This window comes from Bombus affinis, chromosome 2, assembly GCF_024516045.1.
Source record: "Bombus affinis isolate iyBomAffi1 chromosome 2, iyBomAffi1.2, whole genome shotgun sequence".
NCBI lineage: Eukaryota > Metazoa > Arthropoda > Insecta > Hymenoptera > Apidae > Bombus > Bombus affinis.
In genome coordinates this window covers 1136624-1162058 of record NC_066345.1, presented here as the reverse complement: position 1 = coordinate 1162058, position 25435 = coordinate 1136624, and the positions used below count along the sequence as shown (strand labels likewise).

Below are 25435 nucleotides of genomic sequence, written 5' to 3'. Positions count from 1 at the left end.
CTTGAAAGATTCTTAAATTCAATAATATATCATATATTAGTAAAGTGCTTCAAATTACCTGAAGTTAAGAAACTTAATTATCATGAAAACAAGCGTAGAAATTTGGAAGAATATTTCAAACCAAGCAAAATAGCAAGCTTTTCGTACCCCAGCCGCTTGAATTCAGTTAATTGACTAATGCGAATGAACTTTTAGCATAAAGGTATAAAGAATAAAGATAGTGTACGCGAGTGATATGTCATGTGTTCTATATTACCGTTTAAGCGAATGCGATATGGGAATAGAGAGAGAACGCTGCATAGAGGTCTCCTCTATCTTTGTCTTATCAGACACACACACTGACGCTGCTCATTGATCAGTATTACTATTTTACACATATTTACTACAAGCGTGCAAGCGTTATTATACATGGAAATAAGAGATCTCATATGCAGCGGTTTTTCTGTTTTTTTTATTTCTATGACTTAATTATCCGTGAAATTGCTACTCTTAGATTCGTTATACGTGAGCTAATGCACATGACGACGCGATCTGTCAGATTGTAAGATTATCTTGTGCTGTGTTTTTCTTTTGCATATTTATTGCCAAAGAGCTTTTACGTAGTAAGGTTACAATACGAATAGTGTGAAGTTAACGTACAAGTTATCATATATCGTACACTTAAGAACTAATGGCTCGATAAGGAGTTCTCGTAGTCTTATAACAAGAAAATGAAAATATGCAATCCGATGTTGTGCTGTGTTTCGCATACGGGCAATGCAATGCCGTCGTGACAAAATTGATGGTACGTATGTTTACTAAATTATTTGTTTATCGAAACGCTATGTATACTACATATTAGTACGTTCATTAACATCATTAGGACAGAGAAAAAGCAAAAGACTTAATATTAATAAATAGTGTAACAACAGCATGGGTAAACATAATAGAAAACGAAAATATAAAATAATATTAATAATGAAACGTAATATAAAATATTAATAAATAATAATAAAAAGTAAAATTAATATTATTAATAAAATAATAATAATGGCAATAATAATTTTCTAAAAACAAAGTAATAAACAATCGGTACTACTATAAATGATAGAAAGAAAACAAAATGAAGAAAGAAACAGATAAATCTGATAAAAATCTTCTATTATTACGTGTAATATTACATTTCATATATGTTATGATTATCTGTATGATCTTAGTTGGAATCTATCGATGTGGTACCCTCCGATGAGAAGTTTCTTATCTTAATAACGGATTGTAATAAAGTTGAAGCTATGAGAAGATGATGGGAATAGTTAGAATTGTATATAATTCTCTGCAGACCTTAATGCATATCAGGTTTTCTTTACCATTATCGTGGTATTGTAGCGGCACATGAGTCAACATTTGAATTTTGAATCAGGTTGTGGTTTTACCTTGGATTGTCAAGACCGTTAAATTATGAGCAATGTAAAAATAACTCCGGGCAAAACAATGTTAACCTAACCCCAACTAGTATAAATACACGGACGCGATCGCAAGCGACATTAACGATTATAAGTGATCAAGGCAATTAATTGCGGATTATCGATATTGACGAGTATCTCCGTTAACTGGATTTGTGTTGTAACAAGGACTTTGTACGATCATATTTATTTATTTCAGATATACGTGACGAACGGTTACAAGTAATATCTGCTTTCGTTAGTAACCAATAAATAACCTATCCTCCACGGTATACATCGCGTAATATATCCCATAATTGGAATACTTGTGGATTTTTTCAATAAATAATGTCAAATAATATTTAGCCCTGTCGATGTATATTAGCAAGTAGTTCGACACTAAAAGGGTTAAGGGTTAGTTCTTTAATTTTAAACTAACGCTCAAGAAGACCACCCGCTCAGAAACAGTAATAGGATAGGCTAGGCATCCTGCGTGCCACAGTCACCGAAACAATAACCAAATAGTAACGGAATAGACGCCTCTGAGATACACCAGACGACAACTCCTCCAGAGAGACTAAAATCTCAGTATAAAAACCTTCCAAAATAACCTCATTAAAACATCTTGTCTTAATTAAAACATTTTGAATCAGTATATTGTAACACTAAATCATTTTCTTGTAACACCTTGAACTATCATTCTGTGACGTTAATAAATGACGTGATAATAAATTTTATCATATACAAAGTACAATTTTTTCACCTTATTCGTAAAACGTTCGAACTGCGACGCGAGCAGATCATCGGCGATCTATTTTTTGTGTCTCTTACGTGACACCGGTTTCAACGTATCAGCTTAGGCAGAAATTTAGAGTTAAGAGAAACATCAGCTAATGTAATAGGCAGCTATATAGAAAAAAAGGACAACGGGTCGCTCGCTCGGGAATTCTGCAACACACGCTATTCATTATATATTTTTTGTCATGCACAATAATAGATATATCATATACAAATATGTTATTGAATTTAGTAAAAGTATGGCAAGTTTGCTGTACAGGTTTCACTGTGTTTAGTGTATCCTTGTTGCTATGCAGTTTTCAATCACAATTCACATTAATAAAATATAAATTATTTAAACGAACATTTAACTTGCATATCGCATTATTAAATGCACATATTGTAATATCGTAAGGAAAAAACCTGAGTAGAGATTGATCAAAACAATATCGCCTGTCCTTCGGTTAGTTGTCCTTGTTAGTTTACATAGAAAAAAAAAGCCTATGTGACTAAGGTCATCTAGTTCTTGCGGAGCGTTAACAGGATGGGATTAGAGAGAGGAAAAAATAACGCTAATGGAGAGGTACGATTTGAATTGAAAGAGTTGACCGAGAAGCGAGAGTGAGTCAGAGGTCAAAGTTAATCGAGGAGTCGAAGAGTAGAGTTGTAGCGTTGTCGTGTTGCGAGAGTTGTTAGAGTTGTTGAGAGATTGAGTTGTTAGCGTTGTTTAGTTGCGAGAGTGGTCGAATTAAAGTAAGATTGGTACACTTAGTTCAAATTAAACAACCATCGTTTTCTGTTTAATTAATCTAACTAATATCTATTTAATATAATCTAACTAATATCTGTTTAATTAATCTAACTAATGTAATCTATTCATTGTAAATAAACTGTAAATTCTAAATTGTATCAGGGAAAAATCTTATATCTAAATTTCCCCGATATTACAATATTATATATTTATTTTCACTGGAATAAAATTTTGTCATACTGTTTTATAAAGAAACGTTACAACGTTCCGAAATAGATTCATCGAATAATTGAAAAATCAGTTTTAAAGAAAAAGGGTTTCAAAATCTCCTTAAAAATATTTTTATTAATTCATGTACTCGTACTAAGCGAGTTGCCATGAAATTTATTGCTAAATTCAATGTACAACAATTGATGTTATATTATTTTACTCGTGATTTTCATCCTACCGCAACCAACTTTCACGACCACTTATTAACAAAGACTTGAAAAATTTATTACATTTCTTGAAATGCATATGCATAAATGTAAATGTATGTACTTGTAAAATAATTCTGATAAAATATTTACGAGAGACGTCACTTGTGTGTATCCTCAGAAAAGGTTTTCAGAAATTTGTACGTGCTTCAATTAACCTTGATGAGCTTGTCATTAGTATCACTCTTCCTTCCGACTTTCTTTCCATGTTTGTTAGACATGTAAGCCTGTTTGAAGAATCTGCCGAAGAGAATGAAATAGCTCAAGTATATCAGCAGACCAATTTTCGCGTTTTGGAGCTTAACGTGGCATTCGACTTGGCCGCTTTTTACATAGCTGTAAGCCATAATAGTTACGAAGCAACCCCAAATCATTTGTACTGTCTGTAACGTAGTGATCATCATGGCGATCCATTTTGGTGGATCGAAGCGCGTTGCTTTCAGAGCATAATAAGAATACATCCAGGAGTGAACGAAAAAGTTTACTACAGCGTTCCATCTGGCGTATGCTGTAGTCTCTATAAAACATAGCCATGCGTAAAGAAAGACTGTTATATGGTGGTACCAATGTAGAAACATCAACGGCTGTTTTCGTAGTACAATAAAAGCTGTGTCGCCGAACTCCACGATCTTTGATAGGATGAACAACAGTGACCAAAATGCAGTAACGGGATCTTGCGTAAGGAAGCTAGAAAGAACATAATTATGGTTTTATTATGAATTAACATTTTAAGAATATCGTTTTATTTCGTAAATTGATTTCATGTACCGCTTTGATGAGAGATGGATGTCGCCCGCAATATTCGATAATAAAGAAACGTGATAATTGTGTCATATGTATGAACGAATCATCGACCATTAATTTTGTATCCAACGAGCACGATCGTAGTACCACTGCAAACTCATTATCGTTAGGTTCTAATATTTTTATACGTAGAGTAGGACCAGGCTCGAAAAATTAAACGATAAAGGCACTATAATTGTAAAATACATTTCAAATATAAAACAACATAAGATTACTTCAATGAGTGTTTTAATACGTTAATATACCATATGAACTAGCCAAACGGAATCACCTAAATATCTGTCTTATTTACTGTCGTACGAAAGAATTTTCCAGAATAAAGGGCATATTGTGGTTGTTGTTATTGTTGTTGCTATCTTTCAATTTTCACCAAGTTGTTCAAAATGATGACCTTAGGAACGTACTTCGAGGTGATCGAGGTCGTTGGATAGTACGCTTTCGTAAATAATTGTAACAATACATACTTAGTTAATGATTAGTTTTCAAGTTGATGAAAAATACGGAAAATATTTTAAAAGCTAAAATAAGGTACGAATGTTAAATTACCTAGGTACACAAACACTATGGTAGAACCCATAATAGCTTAATACGTGATACATTTCCGACGACATTCTAAGAAATCCAAAAATGGAAAATACCGCAAGTAATATATTCCATAAGGCAAGCGCACCTCTCAGTTCCAATTTCGGCCTACTTGACATGTAATACTTTCCAGTAAAAATTAGGATGACATAAATGGCAGAATAGTAGAAACAGTTCGGATAATGGTTCGTAATTGTCGTAAGAGCATCCGAGTAAACAAAGTTTTTCTCAAAATTGAAGGTATACGAGTAATTAGGTACGGTTAGCGCCACGTGATTAAATTTGTCTACCATCTTGGAATATCTTTTTCTACTCGCTGGTCGTTAGAAAATTAAGGAAAAAGTGTAACTTTCACTTCTGCTGCCAATTTACTGAAAAGCAAAAACCCCAATTATTGAAATTACTTTCTTAAATATAGGAGATATAATATTTACAAATAATATAAAATATTAACAGAACAAATTAATAATGTTTAATTAATACTTAACATGAAATATTACTACAGATACAAAAAATTTAGAATGATAGTTCAGAGTAACTTTTGCAGATTAGTCGTTGCTATTGAAATTAAGGAACAAGTAAAAATACCAGGCAACAAATGAATTGATCATATCAAACGAATTAATCTAACGTTTGTAAAAAATACTTTAGATTATTTCAATAATAAATTGTTTTTCAAACAATCTGACATATACGATTTTATACGATATTTATTTTATTTATATTTATTTATATTTATATTTAATTTTATACGATTTTAAAATACTATATGAAATTTTATAACGGAACGTTCAAATCTGCTGTGCGTAGGATTGTCATTTATAAAATGACACTGCTCTAGAGTAGAGAGCATAAAAATCCCTAAATTTTTCTGTTTGAAATCCGGATACTTTTAATTATCTTTTAGATTAGATACGATATTCCACGGTAGAAACTTCTGTAAATTATATTATAGATCATAATCATAATCGCGAAATAAATAGAAAATATAAAAGTAGTTCGTACAAAGTAGGAACATTATTTGTATGTAATGAATAATGCAATGGAAAAGAAAAATTTTTTAGGGAACATTACTAACGCGTATGAATTTATTTACTTTTATTTCTTTGGCAAGCCTGCTTAAAGTGAAACTGTAAAAAAGGTAACTACCCTTCTATTTCGATGATTTTTACTCGCTTACTTCCCGCGATATTCGCGAAAAGATGCCTGCACCATTACAGCTTTCTTGCTCATTACAGAATTCTATTAGGTCATCCCATAAGTTCGTTCCGTTTTTCAAGCAGTTATATATGTTAAGATTGTTTACATACCTTTTAGTTTCATGAAAAAATGTAATCTCCCTCTCGTTGTACAACTTCTTCCCATTTTTCAAGTGCATTATCGCTGTATGTTTATAAATCGATACATGAAATGTATACACAAAAGTCGGCACGAGCTTAAGGGATGACCGAATATCTATAGTTGTGCATCGACGATTGGACGAGCTTAAAGGTACCACGTGCAACGTGTATTAACCTAGCTTTCTTCAATCCAGCCACAGCACGGCCGGATTAAAAGAACTTATCCAAATGATATTCAATTTTAATAATTGAACTATAACAAACATTTGTTACAGTCTCGCATATACAGTCGCGACGGAGTTGTACCCAAAAAAAACAAAATACAAGGGTTAGGTCTCAGTTAGTAATCAAAGCTGTTACGAACCAATACGAACTCATACGCTGTTACGGACGCACAATTATAAACAGAATAATTCACTGTAGTGTTATCGACAGCTTTTTTGCGAATATCTCGAAAACTATGGTCGAACGACAATTGTATATACAGGGAGAAATTGTTCAAAATTATGCCCTCGAAAATATATTCAAAACTCATCGGAATGAAAGAGAATGTGACAGTTCTACAGTTTCATTAAACAAATATTTACGAATAATTAAATTCAATATTAAATATATATATATATATATATATATATATATATATTTATATATTTTTATACTAAATTACTGATAAATATACTAATAAATAGAATTGTTTATGAATAAAAAACGTATACCTACTTATAAAGTATTATAAAAAGTATTAAGAATTCATTTGATTACTTGCGTAACAAATGACTTTTAAATTTTCAGTATAATGTATGATATATAATCGTAAATTTAATCCAAGGACGATTGGTAATGGTTTTAGATAAAGGAACAAGCTAGGAGTGGGAAACATAATTCAGACGTCTTTGGATGCCTTAAAAATTAAGATAAACTGTATAAACCCGGACGGTCGGTAAGTTATCATTGGCAATCTTAACTGTGTGTAACCTATTAACCCATAACGTAATTTCAAATTAATTTCGATTTGTGTAAATTTATGATACAGAAATATCCGTATGTATATATTTTAATTTGTTAACCGCGGAGTTTAGTTTCAAAAATCCGTTATGGGATTCGCAGGTAAAATCAAGCAATGACGAGTATACACGTCGACCGCAGAGTAAATGCTCCTATTATAAATTTTACGATAAAAGTAAAGCAAAACGTGGAAGGATTACATTTTTATTCGATAAAAATTCACTGTTGAGAGAAGGTATCGTTATTAAAAATCTAAAAATTGACAAAAAATAATAAAGTAAATTACACAAAACGATTCGGGGAGTAGCCGGTGCATTGGGGAAAATAATTAACTCAATTTATAAAAAACAATACATTATACGGAGCATAACCGATATACCACAGAGAATAATCAAATAATCAAACTTTTTTCTTTTCTCTTCTTAATAAAATACATGATAATTTTACTGAAAGTATAAAGGAAACATACCGCAAACAAACATCTGAATTTATTTTTGTAAATACGCACAATTGTATAAATACGAACAGTCATAAAATTCCACGCCATATATCAAATAAACTTATTAAAATTGTTTCGTTTCATATCTACTCTGTTAAAATAAATCGTGGATCAGATTTTCAACTTCAGATTAGATTTCTCTTGTTAAAAAATAGAACACACGAACGTTAATACTTACAGTTTTGCGTAATATTATTTGGATCTAATAAGACAAGACAAAAAGTGAGTCACTTGCCGTTTTTCTTCTTACATGCTCAGTTAACCAACCATTACTGTCAGTTAAGGAGAAAAGTTTCAAGTATATATCAGCCATCCCACTCTCAACATCAATCTATTTCTTCTAAGATGCACTTATTAACATATTACATAAAACATCTTATCTTCCTAAAACTTCGTTTACGCTGTGATGAGGCACTGCTAGTGTAATTATAATAGTAAAATTTGTATGTAATAATGTATATAAAGGTTAAATATAGTCTCGTTACGTATTGTGGCTTATTAATGTAATAGACAATTAACTATTGCAATACAATACTCGGGTGACCATGACGTGAACCTTAAGAATGAATTTGCGTTGAATCATCAGATGGATTATTTCCATTCTCATTTTTCATTAATGTTTTACTAGCGAGCAATGCGCTTTGGCCAATATGAACGAAAGGAAAGTCCGTACAACGTACAGACGTAGTCCCCGATGGGTTAATAAAAGAATGGATTACAATATTTAATTATTTTAGCAGGTTTAATTAAATTAATTTCAATGTTGGTTTCATCTCTTCTTAGAATAGCGTTAGAATATTGGAGCCTTGATCTTGAAAATATAATTCAATGACTTTTATACCCGGAGCTTCGTTGTGTATATGTCCGCTATAAATTTCCAAGCAACAAACTTTGAAAAGCTTAAACAGAAATTTAAAAATATACAAAAAAATAAATTACGAATCTTTTAAATGGTAAAGTGACTTATGCGGTAATAATGCGGTGATAAGTAATCTGATCCTTTCGCGAACGAGAGATCTCACAAACGCGTATCGATATTAGGGCAAGTTATACGCGGCAAGCATTTCGTATATCCATACGCATTACACGCCTTATTCCATTTTACTCATAAAATTATTTGCAAATATAAATCAAAGTTCGTGCTACATTTTTGCATTCAACATGCAAGTTACCAAGAGCAATTTTGAGTTTCATTTATTTTCCTCTCAACTATCCTTTATCCAAATGTGTAAAAAAGTAACAGAATATAATGTTTATTTAATACGTTTAAATATGCGATGAATAATTATCTGCGTTGTACCTTGCTTTAGCTTAGCTTTAGTTTCGCACAAGTAAACAGTCTCGACTTAAATGGCTATCGCGTTAAGTAAGCCAACGTTAAGTAAACCTAAAGTAAGCTATACTGGCCTAGTGGTTAAAGGTACCAAACTTTAAAAATGCAAAACTTTTGATGGCTCGCGGTATGATAACTACATTAAACATGACAATTATGTATCCATTAATAATAAATTATGAAACATTTCGTGATAATGTTTCTTCTTATGTGAAATTATCAAACTGCCCTGAGCAGAAAATTTAGCACGAGCGATCGATGGCTTTGGTTTGAGCGGATATAGATTAAGTACCATATTTAAAACTAAAAAATAAAATTAAATAGAAATAAAATATCATTTGAAAGAATACAAAGATTTTGTTGATAATAGGTAGAATAAAATAAATTATTAATTTTAATTGCTACGAATTAATGCTATTAATGCTAATTAACGCTAATTGTGATAAATTAATGCATTATAAATTATTATAAATTAATGGAGTATTTGTGAAAGAGCTGCGGGACGAAAACGTATTATCAGATGAAAGTGTAATCAAGCATTCGTTCGAAGTTCGGCGAAATACTAAGCGAATGATTTCTTGCACATATTTAGATTATACATAATTAGATTTAAATTTAAATAACGAATGCTCGTTTGCAATTTCATTTTATCAAATTTTACTAAAATGGGGCGAACAGCGAGCATTCGCTTAGACTCGGTTGGTCTAAACTGTTGGCCTCACTGTTATTATGAACAATTTTAACTAGAAATTTCATTTGAAAGATCTACCTCATGTATCTTCAGTCGTAACAAATCGGACGAAACAATTAAATCGATCTAATTCTTTGCATGTATGAACGACGATAGATGACCAATATTTGTGTAGTATAATCATTTCCATTTATTTGAATTTTCGTTTTATTCGTTCGTTCGTTTGTATTCGTGCTAAAAGAGCAAATTTTCTTGAATTTGCATACTGTTTCTTGTAGTTTGTTTTAGGTTTTTTCAGGCTATGGATTTGCAGAGGAACACAGCAGCTAGATTAGTGGATATTTGCGCCTACATAAAATGTAACAACAGTCGACTTCGAGGAAATCATCTTTATTGCTTTCCGAAAGAAAACAATCCGCTTCGTAAAGAATGGATTTCAAGAGTTGGTAAGTACAGGGTGTTAATACTGTACGTTATGTATGTTTGGCATTTGTTAATTTTGTATATCAATATTACTCTTTCTACCTATATTACTTTCTGTTACTACCTATATTTTATATTTCTTATTATTCTTTATCAGGCAATCCAGCTCTACAATATTATGCTAGCTCTACCATAAGAAGAATGGGTATCTGTGCTGAACATTTCTCACCCGAAATGTTTAAACCAAACCGTACACAAAATATCAGTAGAAGGAAAATGTTGAAAATGGATGCTGTACCTCAACCACCAAAAAATATATTAGAAAATAAAGAAAAAAAAGAAGAGGATGTACATGAAAGACAGCTGGTGAGAGAAGACAAGGAAAAAGGGAATGAAGAAGGAGGAAAAGGAGACGAACAACAACACAACTATCAACAACAGCAACAACAAAACACAAGAAAAGAAGAAGTAGCAGAAGAAGAAGAAGAAGAAGAAAAAGAATTATGTGTTAATAAACCAGTGCTGAATTATACAAGAGTGCCATTTACATTTTGTGACAATGAGGATACAATGCAATGGCTAATGATTGAACCAGAAATGACAAACTACAATGTACAAATTGAAAATTCTCAAAATAAAACATTTTGTGAAATGAAATTGGAAAATGAATGTGTTCAGCTCATGAAAGAGAATAGAGATTTAAAAGCACAATTGAAATATCTGAAACGAAAAGTCAAACGAATCAAAACCTCTAGAGATCATTTTTATAACAAGTTGCGCAAAGTAGAGACTGTGGATGAATTTTTAGATAGACATGGGTGCAAAAGCAATGTCGTAAGGACTTTCATTAAGTTGCAACTGAAAGGTGAAAATTTGTCATATACAACCGAAGAACAAGATTTAGCAAAAATGATATTTTACAATTCTGCATCTGTTTATAATAAGCTAAGGATAAGTGGATGTCATTTACCAGCTGAGAGCACAATACGGAGGTGGGTCTGAATCTATAATTTAAAGAAAAAAAATGGAAAAGAGATGGAAGCAACCATTAGTATATTTCTGAGTTTTACCAGAAATAGGAGAAATGAAAAGTGATGAAGTAATGACATTACTAAAAATATGCTTAACGCAATCAAAAGAAAGTGGAGCATGCGTACAAATTTTAACATGTGATCAGTACTCAACTAATCAGAAAATATATAGAGAATTAGGAGTATTGAGGAAGGGTTCATTTTCATTTATGGAAGTATAATGTATTATGCGACTTTTGATTTTCTTTATCTAATTAAACACTTACTTGTGCAATTAAGAAATCATAAAAATATTAGGGGTATATTGAGAACGAATTATTGTAATTGCTGGATTGGTTGTTTAAGTTTTTTCATTTATTGTATCATTTTTCGTTATATGAACACCAAATTTTTGCAAATACATCTTTTGAAATATGTCACTGTTGTGCTATTTTACAAAGAACAAGAATTTAAACATTATAACTTAATAATGTATCTATTTACACATATTTAATCGGATGTGCTTAAATAATAGAAATTAAAACTGTATTAGAAAGCATTTTTTGACAATATTTTTATTACAAATTTATACATAAACTAATCAATTTATATAAAATCCGACAAAATTTTTATGTAACACTTCATGAAAAATATCTGAAGTATGCCCATGCACGGATTAATATAATGAAATTTAATTTTTAAATATTTCAAATACTCTAATTAATTTTATTTTCAACTACATAATTACAATAAAGTGACAAAAGGCAATAAGAAAGTCACCTTTGAGTTTTAAATCTGTACACTTTTTTTATACATATAATGCGATTATATACTAGTAATATAAATAGAGGTATATGTATAAATAGAATCCTCTTTTATTGTAATTAAGTATTCTATCGCTGTGTTTTTCATGCACGCATTTATCACGTACCATATATATAAACAGCATATGCATATAAAATAAATTCACTTAAAGAAAGTTATAGGAAGGAAAATATTAAAAGAAAAGAAAATTATTGTAAACTATTGAATACACAATTAGTATTGCATTAACTAATTTTATGTAACAATTTCTGTAACGTAATTTGTTTTGTAATTCTATTAACATTATAATATAGAAAAAATGTAAAGTATATTAATATTTATGCTTATGTCTATATTTGCGTGAAGATGGAGAAGGGGGACTATTAGCTCTATGTTTCGAAGTACGTGGTGGAGGTGGTGGTGATAATGATGGCGATCTAGCCCTTCTTTTTCTGTCATTTCGTTCGCTATTGGGTGATCTACGAGATATTCTGGATGAAAAAGAAGGAGAAGGTGTTCGTCGAATACGTGGCGGAGATGGTGTCATTGGTACTCTCTTTTTATATGGCGATCGTGATCTACGTTTACCACGTGGTGATCTACTGCGTGATCTGAAATTTAATGAATAAATATTTTGTAATAAAATTATAATCTAGGTTTGAAGCCCATTTTATAATTGAAACTGTTAATTGCTTTCACACTTTTAAATATAGGATATTCCAGTTCGTTTTATCAAAATTGGTGTTATTTTAGATTGTTTTAAATAACGATATATCTTTCAATTTATATTTATATAATTATATATTAATTATGATAAAGTAATTTGATTTGAAATTTCTAATATAACATATTTCGATTATTTGACCTGAAAATAATTTGATTTGTATTTAAATCACAATCCATAAATTCTCTTAAAACTGTAATATATAACATATGTGTAAAGTATTTAATTGCAGAATGCATTAGAATTCATTAAAGAAAAAGCAAAAATGTATTTCTAAAAGTATGATGCAGTTTGGGCACTCACTTTAATCACTGTCTACTTTCTGAAAATGTCTGTAATTGTTTGGTATATTTTATTTATGTATATTTTACGAATAGTTGTTATTTATTAGTAAATAATTTGCAAATTTTTCTTATTAACATGTAATATAAAGTATGATACTGTTTAAAAAAACACGAAATATTATCAATTCTTTTTTGTAACAAGAGGATATTATTAAAATCTTTTTTATAGCCATATATTCTTTATGTAATGTCAATAAATTGTTGTTTCAACCATCTTTCTGTTATATATTTTTTCATATTGAATCGGAATCTCTGCGATAAATTATTTTTTAAGAATATTTACCTATATCTATTACTTTTAGCTGATGGACTTGTCGAATTCCGTCTTCGATCTCTATAATGGCTTGGAGATTCTGGAGTCGTGCTTCGCTTTTTTTCTCTTCGTCGTTCATCGTCACGTTCTTCGCTTTTTACATCTTTCATCTCCCTTTCACTCTATAATAAAAGATTTAATCATTGTATAATAAAAGCTCTATGATAAACATATTTTATAAAATCTATTCTATTAGATTATATTAGAACTTAAAATAATGTTATAAGCAGAAAATTTTACCTTTCTTATCAGCTTTTTTCTATAATGTTCTACCTGTCCTTGAATTGTCATACCAGATTTTAGTGTCCTTCTGCCACTTTCCAATTCATCTTGATATTGCATTGTTTTAACTTCAATTTCGCGCAATCGACTCCTTCTTTCTTCATTGTAATCTCTACCACTATCAAATTAAAGATTATTGTAATTATTAATTTTATTAAAATATCAGATTATTACTTGAAACATGCAAAGATGATGTGTGTATATATAGTATTTCTTTAATCTAATTACTGTGTAATATTTGCATTATTTGAAAAAATAAGTAAACAGTCGAACATTTATGTATTACCTGGAATCCATACTAGTATCTTGAGAATTTGAATCATCATTTTGTCCCAATTCTTCCCATTTACTAGTTGTCATAGCTTGTGCCTCAACCTAATATAATAAAATAACTTATTCTATAAAATGAGAAACATAAAATAGTACTATAAAAGAAATCGTGATCTATTTTCCTTAAAAATAGCTAATCACAGGACACTTCCCGCCACTTTTTTTTTTATAGTTTTTTACTGTTGTTACAATTAGATCACTACAATTTGAATCTAATCTGACTCGAAAAGCGATTCATTTAACACAATTTCCTCTTGCAAAATAATTGTATCAACCTGATCAGGATCAACAGTTTCCCAACGAGATGGTACAAAACCCGCAGGAATTGATGGTTTTTTTTCATCTTCTTTACTTTGTACATTTAAAGAGTCATCTTCATCCATAGGAACGCCATCTATATCCTCATCCACTGAAAACATATGATGATATGTACTGTAATATTAAAATATAAATATATAAAATGTATATAAGTATAAATATTATTCAGTAACTATATGAAATAGCGAGTAATAATAAAAATACACAGTGCAAAAAAAGCTATACTTATAGAGAAAGTTAATGTAATAAAAATATTACTTGAGGCTTGCTTTAGTTTTGTGCTATAGATACACCGACAACTGTGTAGGCGTGGATCAATGAATCAGCTGATGATCCTTTCTCTGTATTTCGCTCACACTTCACGTACCCAAGCTTTGAGGCTTCTCACTTTGTCTCCTCAGAATAAAAATTGCAAAGTGTAAGTAAAATAGAGAGAAAGATTTTGTTACCTGATCCATTGGCCTACAGTAGCTAACATAGCTGTATTTCTAGCGTAAAATTAAATTGTTTATAATTTAAAAAAATTAGTGCCATTACATTTTTGTACACGAACTTTCGTCATTGTCTTAATGTCCAGAATCATACTTTATAAATATCATTCACATCTTTTAACATTGTACAATTCAAATATTCTTACTAGGTACACCATCAATGTCATCATAGTTAGATGTTGTTTGTGGTGTTAAGCCATGTTTCATAGCACCCTTAAGAAGAGCAGCACCGTCTAATGGTACTCCATCCAAATCTTCTGCACCATCTCCATCTACATCTGATAAAGGTGCTCCATCAATATCTTCATCATTTTCTGGCTCTGGTTCATCTATCTATAAAAATAAAATTACCTTTTATTTTTACCTTTCGCGTTCACTTCCCATTATTTCGCTAATACGAAGGATTTACGATATACAGCGTTAAATTTACCAAAACAAGGCCGAGGAAGGTGTTTTGTAATTTAACAAGAAAGTCTCGTGGATAAACTGCCCAATCCTCCCATGCTCTAAACATTCTCATTACACGAACTTTAAATCCTTCTGCTTTTAATCTGCTATCAAATTGTTTATAAGCTTGATGAACTTCGTTAAATATATCCAAAAGTCGAGTTTCAAATCTGCATTAAAAATACATTCACTGATGTCAATTCATATCAACAATTACATTAACTACTATATGACAGACACCAATACACTTAATGAATCACTAATTTGTATATTTTAAAATTAAAATTTAAAAATTTTATAACTAAAATAAAACAACTTACGCCTTTCGATAAATGGTAGCATTATTTACTTTTACCCCACAATTATGTAATATGTCAGATATGAGATATAATCTCGCAATTTTCTTATTAACAGGAGTTTGTAATATTGACAATGATTCCGAAATACAATCACAGATTTCTTCTGCTGCTTCAGCATGCTCTATACAAAATACCATTGCCTCTGCAACTTTTATCCTTTCAGGTGAAATATTGCGTAATAAATCTTCCAATCGATCTCGTTGGCTATAAATAAAAATATAATAAAATGTTGGAAAAGGATTTTAATAATCATAAATAAAATTAGTAAACAGCTGCAATATTTGTAACACCTGTTTGACAAACTGCCTCTTCTAGGTTCTTGTCTTTCTTCCATTTCAATCAATTCATCAGGCATTCCTTGTGTCCATGGATTAATAGGAGGAGGTCTCCACACACTTCCACCTTTAAACATCCTGAAGTCTTCAGTGCGCCATTCCTTTTGTCCATCTCCTTGTAATATGGAATATAATTTCCATCGATAATAAATATGTGCTGGAGAATAATTTTCAAATAAAAATCTAAAATTAAAATATCATTAATTTGTATATAATGTAATAAAATACTAATTTTTCATAGTTACTTGACATTATACAAACCTAAACATTGGATTATTTAATTCTCGATTCATGATCATTGCTTCAAACATAGGACCTTCCCGAATTACAAATTCTACCATTCTATGTATTAACATAACTAAATTTCTGTAACATAAAAATTTACTTCTTTAATATTTATAAGCAAAGTACTGTGATATATCTATTTTTAATTAGCAGAAATAACAACATACCTTTCTGTAGGAATAACCACTTTGACGACTGCATTTTGTAAAACCTATAATTCCCATTACAGTGCAATGGTTATAGTTAATTGAACATTCCAGTCAAATTGATCCACCCCAAACATAATTGTCGTCAATTTGGTATAATGGAATTTGTAACAGATAAATTATAATAAATTATAAAGCTATTTATATAAATATTATGTATAATAAATAACATATTTTTATATTTTAAATAAGTATGTTAAATTCATAGATATTAATAGAAATTACAGAAGAATTACAGAATTAAATTTGTCTTTAAAATTTTCTTTACCAGAAATATAATAAAACCAGAAAAATAATCTTTGCTCAATTAACGCGTCCGTACTAAAGTTATTATTATTATTGTACACAGAAATTAAAACAAATACTTATTTTTCACATTTTATTAGAAGATGATTTTTTATGGAAAGATAAGAAAAGAGTGACATAAAATTCTCTGTTCAAGGCTTAATTCTTGAGAAAATAGAATTCGAAAATTTACTGTATATCTACGCAATTATGGCTAAAATATTGTACGATATAGTTTAACGAGTGATTTCCGATGCCTATTGTGCTTTTAAGAAATTATCTGAGGTTGTGATTATAATGAACGCATATTCGGACGAATTCGGCATTCTGACGAACTCAACATATCGAAGCAATTAAATATGTACATTGATTTCTATGTGTGTGTATGCATTGCACATTTCATTTATCAGAATGTCATCAGCTCGTCCGAATTCGCTGTAACAATAATCTAATGTTATTTTTTAATAATATCACATCAGGTACAAAACTACTGGAAATGTTAAAAATGTTACGGTTGTATACAAAGTTATGCCTATCTGATTACGAATATATGTGCCCCCGTTTAAACAAAGTTAGAGCGTTTTGATTACTTAAGTAACTTTGTTAATTAATTTATTAAGTAATTAATTAGTTAACTATAATCTAACTATAATCTACATACTTAACTATAGTCTACATTCTACAAATCATATCTTAATTACATCTTAGCCATAACTGCATACATATATAGTATAGATATATATACAGTAAATTTTGAAGTTTATCTTTCTCAAAGACCAAACCTTGAATGAAAAAATGTCATATTACATTTTCTCTTATTCTTTTTCATAAGGAATTACGTCATTCTGTATATTATAAGCACATAAGAATTATTTCAATCTTTCTTATTATATTACTTGGCACAGTTATTGTTAGGATATTTTAAACATAAACATTAATTTCTAATAAAACATTGATATATAAAATTATAACAAATGTTTTTGCAAAAAATAAAAATTTTTATTAGTGGACAAGAATTACCTTTTCAAAATTTTCTTTTTCCTGAGGGTCTGCTGTTTGAAGATTACGATTGCGAGGTGGTATCTACAATCAAATTTATAAAATTACACAAGTTTATATTGATTTCTTTTATAAATAATTATAAATCATTAATACATTATTGATCAATCATGTAAATTACAACTCCATATTTTTGGTCAACGACCTTAATATATCCTAATCTTGTTTATATCATATACCTTATGTCTATCACGGCGGTGCGGTTGAGCACTAAATGGAAGACCAGACGGAGGTGGTGGTTGGGTAATTTCCATTAAAGCTGGTGGAATATAAATAGGATAAGGTGGAATCGGTACACTCTTCCCCCAGCCTAATTTCATTTCATACTGCATTATGTCACGACCTAATTAACATTATATTGTAATGAAACATCTGTATAATCACATCATAATAATATACATATATTCATTCATATCCAATGTATTCAATCATTAAAAAGAAATGGAAAGCAAAAATATTCACACCGATGAACATTCATAAATATTAAACATTAATTTAACGGATGAACGACCACTTTTTGTAAATTTAAAATAATATAGCTATCTTCTCACCATTAAGATTTTTTAATGCTCTTTCTCCATCTTTACGACTCATAAATGCAACAAAACCACAATTTCTTTGTCTGGCCTTTTCCTCGTCGCTACGTGGCCACATAATTTTAATACTAGCCAATGGTCCATATTTGCCAAATATTTCCATCAATTGCTGTTCCGTGATCTACATTAAACATAAGAATAAAACATACATATACGAGAATAGGTTGCTATTAATAATTTTTACATGGAATATTTTATACAGAATTATAATTCTAAATATTAATTTTCATTTTGTTGTAATATATAATAGTATACAGAAATAAATTACATAATAGTGTACAATTTTTTTAAAATTTTGCAAGAAAAATTATAAAGTTTGTTAAATACTATACTAATAAATGTCATGTGATATAGATATATTATGTAAATATATCTATGATGTAAATCTATTGCAAATACAAAATTAATATTTGAACTTGATTCATACCTTTGGATTTAAATTCCCCAAATATAGATTTGTTGTGTTAGGATCACCATTGTCAAATGATCCATCTATGAAAAACAGCGTTTTTATATTTTTAATATAATTTTAATACTGAGAAACAAACATATTTAAAATTAAGTAGAGGAAATTCTAGAAATGGGTACTGTTTACCCTCATAAATCAGGGCTAGGAGATGTGGATCATCAATAAGGTTATGCAGATTATTTTTTCGTGAATCGGGATATGAAGATGTGCAACCTAATATATTTTAATAAATTTAAATTGTTAATACAGGGATAAGAAATAATTATTTACACTAAAATAAGTTAGCTTAAAAAATAACAATTTTGTTTTTTCAAGACTCTTTTTTTATGAGCGATTATAATTATATAAGATTGTGATTGAGCGTATCTTTATCACTAAATTACCTTCAACACATTTTAACGCTGCTAACATTGGATCCTCTGACTGGGTAGAAATAACGTTTTTCACTACACCTTTATATTTATGTCTTTCCTCTCGTTCTTCTTGTATCATTTTTAATTCTTCTTTGAATAATTCAAGATTGCTTTTCTTTTTTTCACCTTCCTTTTTCTTTTTGCCCAATCTATCTAATTTTCTTTCATTTGATCCTAATAATCTTGCGTATTCTTGTGCTTGTTCGGCTGATGATCTGCTATCTACAAGCTCCGATATTTTTGATTGTGGTTTATAAAGTTTTCCCTTTTCACGTGTATCTTCCTCTATTGAACAAATACATATTTTCACATAAAATTTTAAGTTACAGCAATCATAGTCAACAATATAATATGTAATAAGTAATAAATCAAATAGTTTAGAACATAAATTATTTATATGGCTTTCCTTTAGCAAATATATTTTCAACAAGTATATTTTATTACATTATTTTCAAAACAAAAATTGCTGATATATTTCATAAATCTCAAACTATGATTATCTCAAATTTATATCTCCTATTTCGCAGAATAAGACTAACTTACGTCGTTTGCCTGCATCGTAAGTCCCTGCTTTTACCCAAACTTTGCTAGTTGTTTTATTCGGTGTTTCTTGAAATGTTGCTACAAATTCTTCAAATGCCTATATATACAAATAAATGTTTATATGTTTTTCTTTCTTTACAATTATAATATTTAATTTTGTATTGCTTACTTGAGCTGCAGCTTGCTCTTGTTCTTTTTTACGTTGTTCTTCTAATTCTTTTTTACTCAATGGTCTTTTACCCATTGTGCCAATAGAAAACGCTTTAAGCTTTTGTTCTGCTATTTGCTATATATTTAAAGTAATCATTAATGGGAGCAATTATGATATAAAAATACTAAAATTAAATTGAAATATGAAATAAATTTATTTAATTTTACCTTCATAATAGCTTTATCTGCCATTTGTAAATAATTTAACCTAAAAAAATTTTCAGTTTGTAATATCAAACGATAGTGATTTACAAGGATATATCAGTATATAGTACTTACTTTTAAACAAAGGAAAATTTTGCATAAATTTTATGAAAAATGATAATTAAAATTTGTGAACATATGTACGAAGTTTTACATCGTCCATAAGTATTAAAAATTGTTATTAACATAGAAAATATCTATACCTTATAATTGTTTTTGAAAGACGCGTTTAAAAATTTTTATTATTAAACATTATCATGTAAAGTTTATTTTAATATTTCTAAAAACATCTGTGTTTCAATACATTTTGCGTCAAAGAACTGAGTAACCGTAAATTGAACACGTATTGTATCTTCGGTCACAGTTTGATAATTGTATATGCAATATACAATATACAATGAATAGTCATATATAAGCTAAATAGAAGATGTGCGTCAATCAAACATTATGTTTTACTTTTAGTACTGTCTGATTAAATACCGTACTATAGGCTGTATATGTAGATAAGTTATGTTAACAGATAAAAAGTGTTCAGTCTTAAAACTATTACTGTTAATAAAATTGAGTAACGATAAATATGGTATTAAATATAACTTGAAATATTTTTGCCATTATTAATTTTATTAAATCTTTTAACAGCTATTTAGGAATTTTTCATTAAGAGATTTTCCCATCTAGCAATACTTTGCAGTCAGAGTAATTCAGAGAGAGCCCTCTATAAATACAAATGAAAGAAAATTAAATATGGCGGATATTTTGTTTTGTGTGTAGTGAATATGTTCTGTTTGTTTAATTAACTTTCCGATATAACTATACATATTGCTTATGGGGCTCTTAAGAGACTTCAAAACAGGAAGATGAATGCCACAAGTCTTTACGTATCAACGTGTCGGTTAGTTTTACAAGCGGATACCGATGATCCAAATTCATGGACAGATTTATACAGGCTAGTTCCGTACTTGCGACAAAGTTTAAGTTGTACTGTGTGTTCAAATTTGTTAATCGAACCTCATACACCAACTGAAACTAATTGTCAACATCATGTGTGTCGTGGTTGTAGAGGTGGACGTAAAAAATTGAAACCGTCATGTGGTTGGTGCAAGGATTATGACAAATATGTTGAAAATGTTCAATTACGAATACTGTTACAGTGTTATAAGAAATTGTGTGAATACTTGACAAATACAAACATTTATCGAAGTTTAATACTTTCAGTGTCCTCCAATAAAACAGGTAATAATGCATCAGCTATCGGTGCTAGTAGCCTGATGGAACTCATACAAGAGGGTTCTGGCTTTAAAGATGAATTTAAAAGTACGGCGGGTCTGTCAAAATCTGCGTACAGTATTTTACCATGTGTTTATACAAGTACTACCTCAACTCAAACTCAAGGAAATACTATACAAAATTCTGAAGCAGTGTCACAAAGTATATCTGGTATAGTATATTATTTTTGTTATAATAATATAAGATTATTTGTATCATAATGTTATTTATACTTTCTAGGATATTCAACTAAAAGACAAATAATTTTTAGAACTGAAATTTATAGTGTTTAAAACTATGCATATAATGATAAAAAAAATAATTTTTTTTATTAAATGTCCTTTCAAATATTTTAGATCCTTCCATTATATTTTTATTAAAATTTATTTAAATTTATTAAAACTTTAAATGTCCTTATTGCTTTTGCTACATCAAATAATATTTAAGGAAGTTATTTAATTAAAAAAAAAAAAGAAAAGCAAAAATATTATGATAATGAATAAGATTCTTTATTTTTAATATAACAATTTGTCCTTGATATATATTTTTATAATATCAGAAGCAGTTTCGACATTAACTGATTTACCCTGATGCAAGATATCCTAAAAAAATATTGAATAGTTCTATCTATGTGTTTAGAAAGTCATTCTGAATCAAAAAGGTCATGGTTTACTATTATTGATTTATTCAAAAAAAAGATTCTACACATATGAAATATTAGAATAGAAAAAAAATGAAAAAAGTAATCTGTCAATCATAATATTTTTCTAAAATATTGTAAATATTATATTATCTCTTAATTCAATTTGTCACATTATTAAAATGTTTTTTAATTATATAAGAAAGCAGAAAGATATATTTGTTTATGTAGAGAAACTTATTTATGTATTTGTAGAGTCACCTGCCATTCGTACTGTATCAAATGGATCTTCGATATACTCTGTGATGTATGCTGGATCTGGTAACAAAATAACAATAAAACGGAAAGCAGCAGCTACAGATGATACAGAAGTAGGACAACAGGATATGGATGGAAATTCACACAGCTCTGTAGGAGGGGTAAAATGTATTCCATCTTCCCACCTTAAATATGGGACCCCTTCTCAGAAAAAATCTTCAAAGGGCAGCAAAGTAATTTCAATAGATATTCGGTTAATATTATGCCTTACAGGAAGTTTACATTGCACTATAACTTTTATTTAAATGCTAAATGACGTGCATCCTCGTTAATATTACTTGTAAGGTACAATCATATTTCTAGATTTGTATAACACTTAATAACGTAGCTTATATTCAATTAACATTCTTTATTATATTTCAAGACTAACACTAGTTTAAATTTGAATATATATTTTGCTAGGTCCCATACTAAGATTGATGCAGATATTAACTTTACATTGCATTTTATGACATATTATGTTTTTTATTCATTAAATACTTATGTCTGCATTAATCTATAATCCTTACTTTAGTCCAATTTTCTGTAATAGTTAAAGGATAACGAATTTATTTGACTTCAAACAGTCATCAGCTTTTAAAAAACCAAGATCAAATTCTACTCGAAGTAAAAGAAAAGGATGTAGATGTGGTAATGCTACAGCAATACCTGGGAAATTAACATGTTGTGGTCAACGTTGTCCTTGTTACGTTGAAAGTAAACCTTGCGTTGAATGTAGATGCAGGGGTTGTAGAAATCCTCATACAGCAGATGGGTTGAAGGTAGAAAAATTACAATATTATAGCATCAATAAAATTAATTAAATTGTATCTCCAAAGTTCTTTTTTTAAACAGTGTAATTGGTTATATCGTATATTGTTTTACATTTTAGATTCGACCGCATATACCTGAGTTACATAACTTACAATTACAACTATCAACTTCTTTGGATTGTGACACACTAAATTCAGATCCTTTAGGATCAGTGTCACAATGCCTTTCAACTTCTCCAACAACGATTCAAGTATTAAATGTTTATTCAACTCCGAGATTAGATATCGACAATGTTCCACAAAATCTACCTGCAGCCTTGTTAGTAGGAGAAGATGCTATGATTAGTACCGAAAGCGAAGCCGAAGACAGTGATATACAGATCGACGTGTGACAGTTCAAGCGATATTGTCAATCGTCATGTACAATATAATAAGGTACGTGTAATGTAAAGAATTAGCAGCAGAGAAAAGCAGTTAAGACAGACGTTCCTCAAATAGGATAAAGTTCAAACTACATGACAAAAGGATAGTATGCAATTAATATATAGCAAATACATTGATGATGATGTTATTTTTAATATTTTGTTTGAACACTTTTTTTATTGTTACAATACCCAATAAATATTTTCAAATATACTTCTATAGCTTTTCTTTTAGTATACACTATTTTGGTTAGTTGTACCCATTAGTTTTCTATTATGTCAGAGCTGCTGAACCTATTATAGATACATTTTATACTTACACAGAGATTAGCAGGTATGAAAGTAACACTTTCATGGGGAGCAATCCTGCTAAATGTAGAGATCGTGCAAGATTATAATGAAATTTTTTAATTAATACGTCGTATAAAAATTTTGAAGGTCAAGTTGCATTTGTTCCAGGTTTTTACAAATAAAATTTTTTACCTGCAAAAATTTCAAATAATAGTAGTTATTACAGAAATAACTATTACTATTTTACTATTACTATTACTTTATTTCGGTAAAGTGAAAAAGATCATGTTTATATGATTAATAGTTAAATAAATACTTAAATAAAAATTCATTTACATAAGTAGGATGTAAAAATTGAAATTCTTACAAGATTATTTCCTTAATCGTTAAGTTTTAGGAGTATTTTGCATCGTACGTTTAAGATTATTCCGAGGATGATATAATAAATTTTTATTCAACAATATCTTTGCTTTATTTTGACTGCTGATGTCACTTGCAGGCTTTGTCCGCAGCTTTGTCGTCAAGCAGTGGCAGGCGCCCTTTTCCCGCGAGAGTCAAATCGAGCGTCCCTGAATTATATTAATACTTAAAAGGGTCGAACAAGTGTCAATATATTCTCATTTATGAAAATTACGTTAATGGCCAATCAGGTATTATTTATCTACTTTTGGAACACGATGTGAGTTCATACGAATATACAAAATATTCGCGAACTTTATACTACTGACAGAGAATTAGAGAAATATTAAATGTCTCATTTGTATTACAAAATATTATAAAGAGTAAATTAAAATTTGTTTCATATTATAGAATCTATAGTTTTAAATGGCGTAAATATGTATAAAAATTCAAATTGACTTTATAATAGATATATGTTTAAAATTTTGTTAAAAAATATCGAAAAATATATGATATATTATATCGTATAAATCATAAGGATATTAATGATTTCTTACCTTTGCGTTTAAACGAGTCAGTATGACAGTAATTTTTAACCAATGATACGCGTATCATTGCTGTACATATATATATGCGTACGTATGTACGTACGTAATGCGTATGCATACATGTATATGTATTGTTGATACATATGAATATGCGACAGGTGGTTGATGATACGCGAATAATATACCACATATATAGATACCTTGTCGATTTTCGAGTTTTTGAATTTTGATTTATGTGCAAGATATATTTTTGTTAGTGGTACTGAACTTTTTGAATTCTGCTTTTAATTTTACGCATTTATCACAGGGCTGTGAATAGTTGCAGTTATATATACACATGGTTGAAATTGCTTCTTTGTGTAATTATAAAAATGATAGTATGTCCCACAATAAAGATAATTTCTTTTTGAACAATTAATATAATTCTATTAATCCAATCTTCCTTACAGTTGCAGATGAAGTGGTAATTTATTCTTTATTTATATATATGTATATATATACACACATATATTCTTAAATACTTGTATTTTTAAATACATAGTTGTAACTTTCACGTTTGATATATTTGTATTAATCGTAACTTCTTCCTTCAAGACATAATGATAAAAGTTAAAGTTCTTGCAATTGTACATTAACTTTAATTTCCATGTTTATTTTATACCTTACTGCA

At 29.4% G+C, this 25435-nt stretch overlaps 4 protein-coding genes across 13 annotated transcripts; 2 read left to right on the top strand and 2 right to left on the bottom strand.

Moving 5' to 3' along the window:
* Positions 1–557: 557 nt before the first annotated feature.
* On the top strand, positions 558–11552 carry LOC126923892 (uncharacterized). Of its 6 annotated transcripts, XM_050737864.1 has the most exons (4): positions 595–784; positions 6944–7091; positions 9958–10125; positions 10260–11552. In XM_050737864.1, exons 3-4 carry the CDS (start codon positions 9981–9983, stop codon positions 11102–11104), a joined length of 990 nt encoding a protein of 329 aa, XP_050593821.1. In that variant the 5' UTR covers positions 595–784; positions 6944–7091; positions 9958–9980; the 3' UTR covers positions 11105–11552. The 6 variants fall into 6 exon arrangements, with proteins under 6 accessions (XP_050593786.1, XP_050593821.1, XP_050593775.1 ...); XM_050737829.1 differs by lacking the exon at positions 6944–7091 and having other exon boundaries at positions 558–784; XM_050737818.1 differs by lacking the exons at positions 595–784; positions 6944–7091 and adding an exon at positions 8707–9075.
* Positions 3275–25318, bottom strand: LOC126923917 (elongation of very long chain fatty acids protein 6-like). Of its 3 annotated transcripts, none has more exons than XM_050737877.1 (3): positions 25303–25318; positions 4776–5120; positions 3275–4112 (listed from the first exon to the last, which is right to left on the bottom strand). In XM_050737877.1, the coding sequence occupies exons 2-3, from the start codon at positions 5102–5104 to the stop codon at positions 3575–3577; spliced, it is 867 nt and encodes a 288-aa protein (XP_050593834.1). In that variant the 5' UTR covers positions 5105–5120; positions 25303–25318; the 3' UTR covers positions 3275–3574. The 3 variants fall into 3 exon arrangements, with proteins under 3 accessions (XP_050593834.1, XP_050593838.1, XP_050593839.1); XM_050737881.1 differs by lacking the exon at positions 25303–25318 and adding an exon at positions 7834–7968 and having other exon boundaries at positions 4776–5182; XM_050737882.1 differs by lacking the exon at positions 25303–25318 and adding an exon at positions 6122–6735 and having other exon boundaries at positions 4776–5182.
* LOC126923753 (U2 snRNP-associated SURP motif-containing protein) lies at positions 12126–20518 on the bottom strand. Of its 2 annotated transcripts, none has more exons than XM_050737517.1 (20): positions 20205–20518; positions 20094–20133; positions 19885–20001; positions 19716–19812; positions 19143–19457; positions 18718–18782; positions 18246–18411; positions 17874–18037; positions 17656–17718; positions 16312–16355; positions 16121–16225; positions 15815–16042; positions 15486–15728; positions 15149–15335; positions 14865–15051; positions 14185–14318; positions 13866–13954; positions 13538–13697; positions 13268–13419; positions 12126–12527 (listed from the first exon to the last, which is right to left on the bottom strand). In XM_050737517.1, the coding sequence occupies exons 2-20, from the start codon at positions 20115–20117 to the stop codon at positions 12248–12250; spliced, it is 2820 nt and encodes a 939-aa protein (XP_050593474.1). In that variant the 5' UTR covers positions 20118–20133; positions 20205–20518; the 3' UTR covers positions 12126–12247. The 2 variants fall into 2 exon arrangements, with proteins under 2 accessions (XP_050593474.1, XP_050593485.1); XM_050737528.1 differs by having other exon boundaries at positions 20333–20518.
* Positions 20850–24748, top strand: LOC126923837 (E3 ubiquitin-protein ligase MSL2). Of its 2 annotated transcripts, none has more exons than XM_050737735.1 (5): positions 20850–21566; positions 22291–22526; positions 22920–23114; positions 23225–23540; positions 24318–24748. In XM_050737735.1, exons 1-4 carry the CDS (start codon positions 20987–20989, stop codon positions 23495–23497), a joined length of 1284 nt encoding a protein of 427 aa, XP_050593692.1. In that variant the 5' UTR covers positions 20850–20986; the 3' UTR covers positions 23498–23540; positions 24318–24748. The 2 variants fall into 2 exon arrangements, with proteins under 2 accessions (XP_050593692.1, XP_050593700.1); XM_050737743.1 differs by having other exon boundaries at positions 20851–21566; positions 22291–22454.
* Positions 25319–25435: the final 117 nt, after the last annotated feature.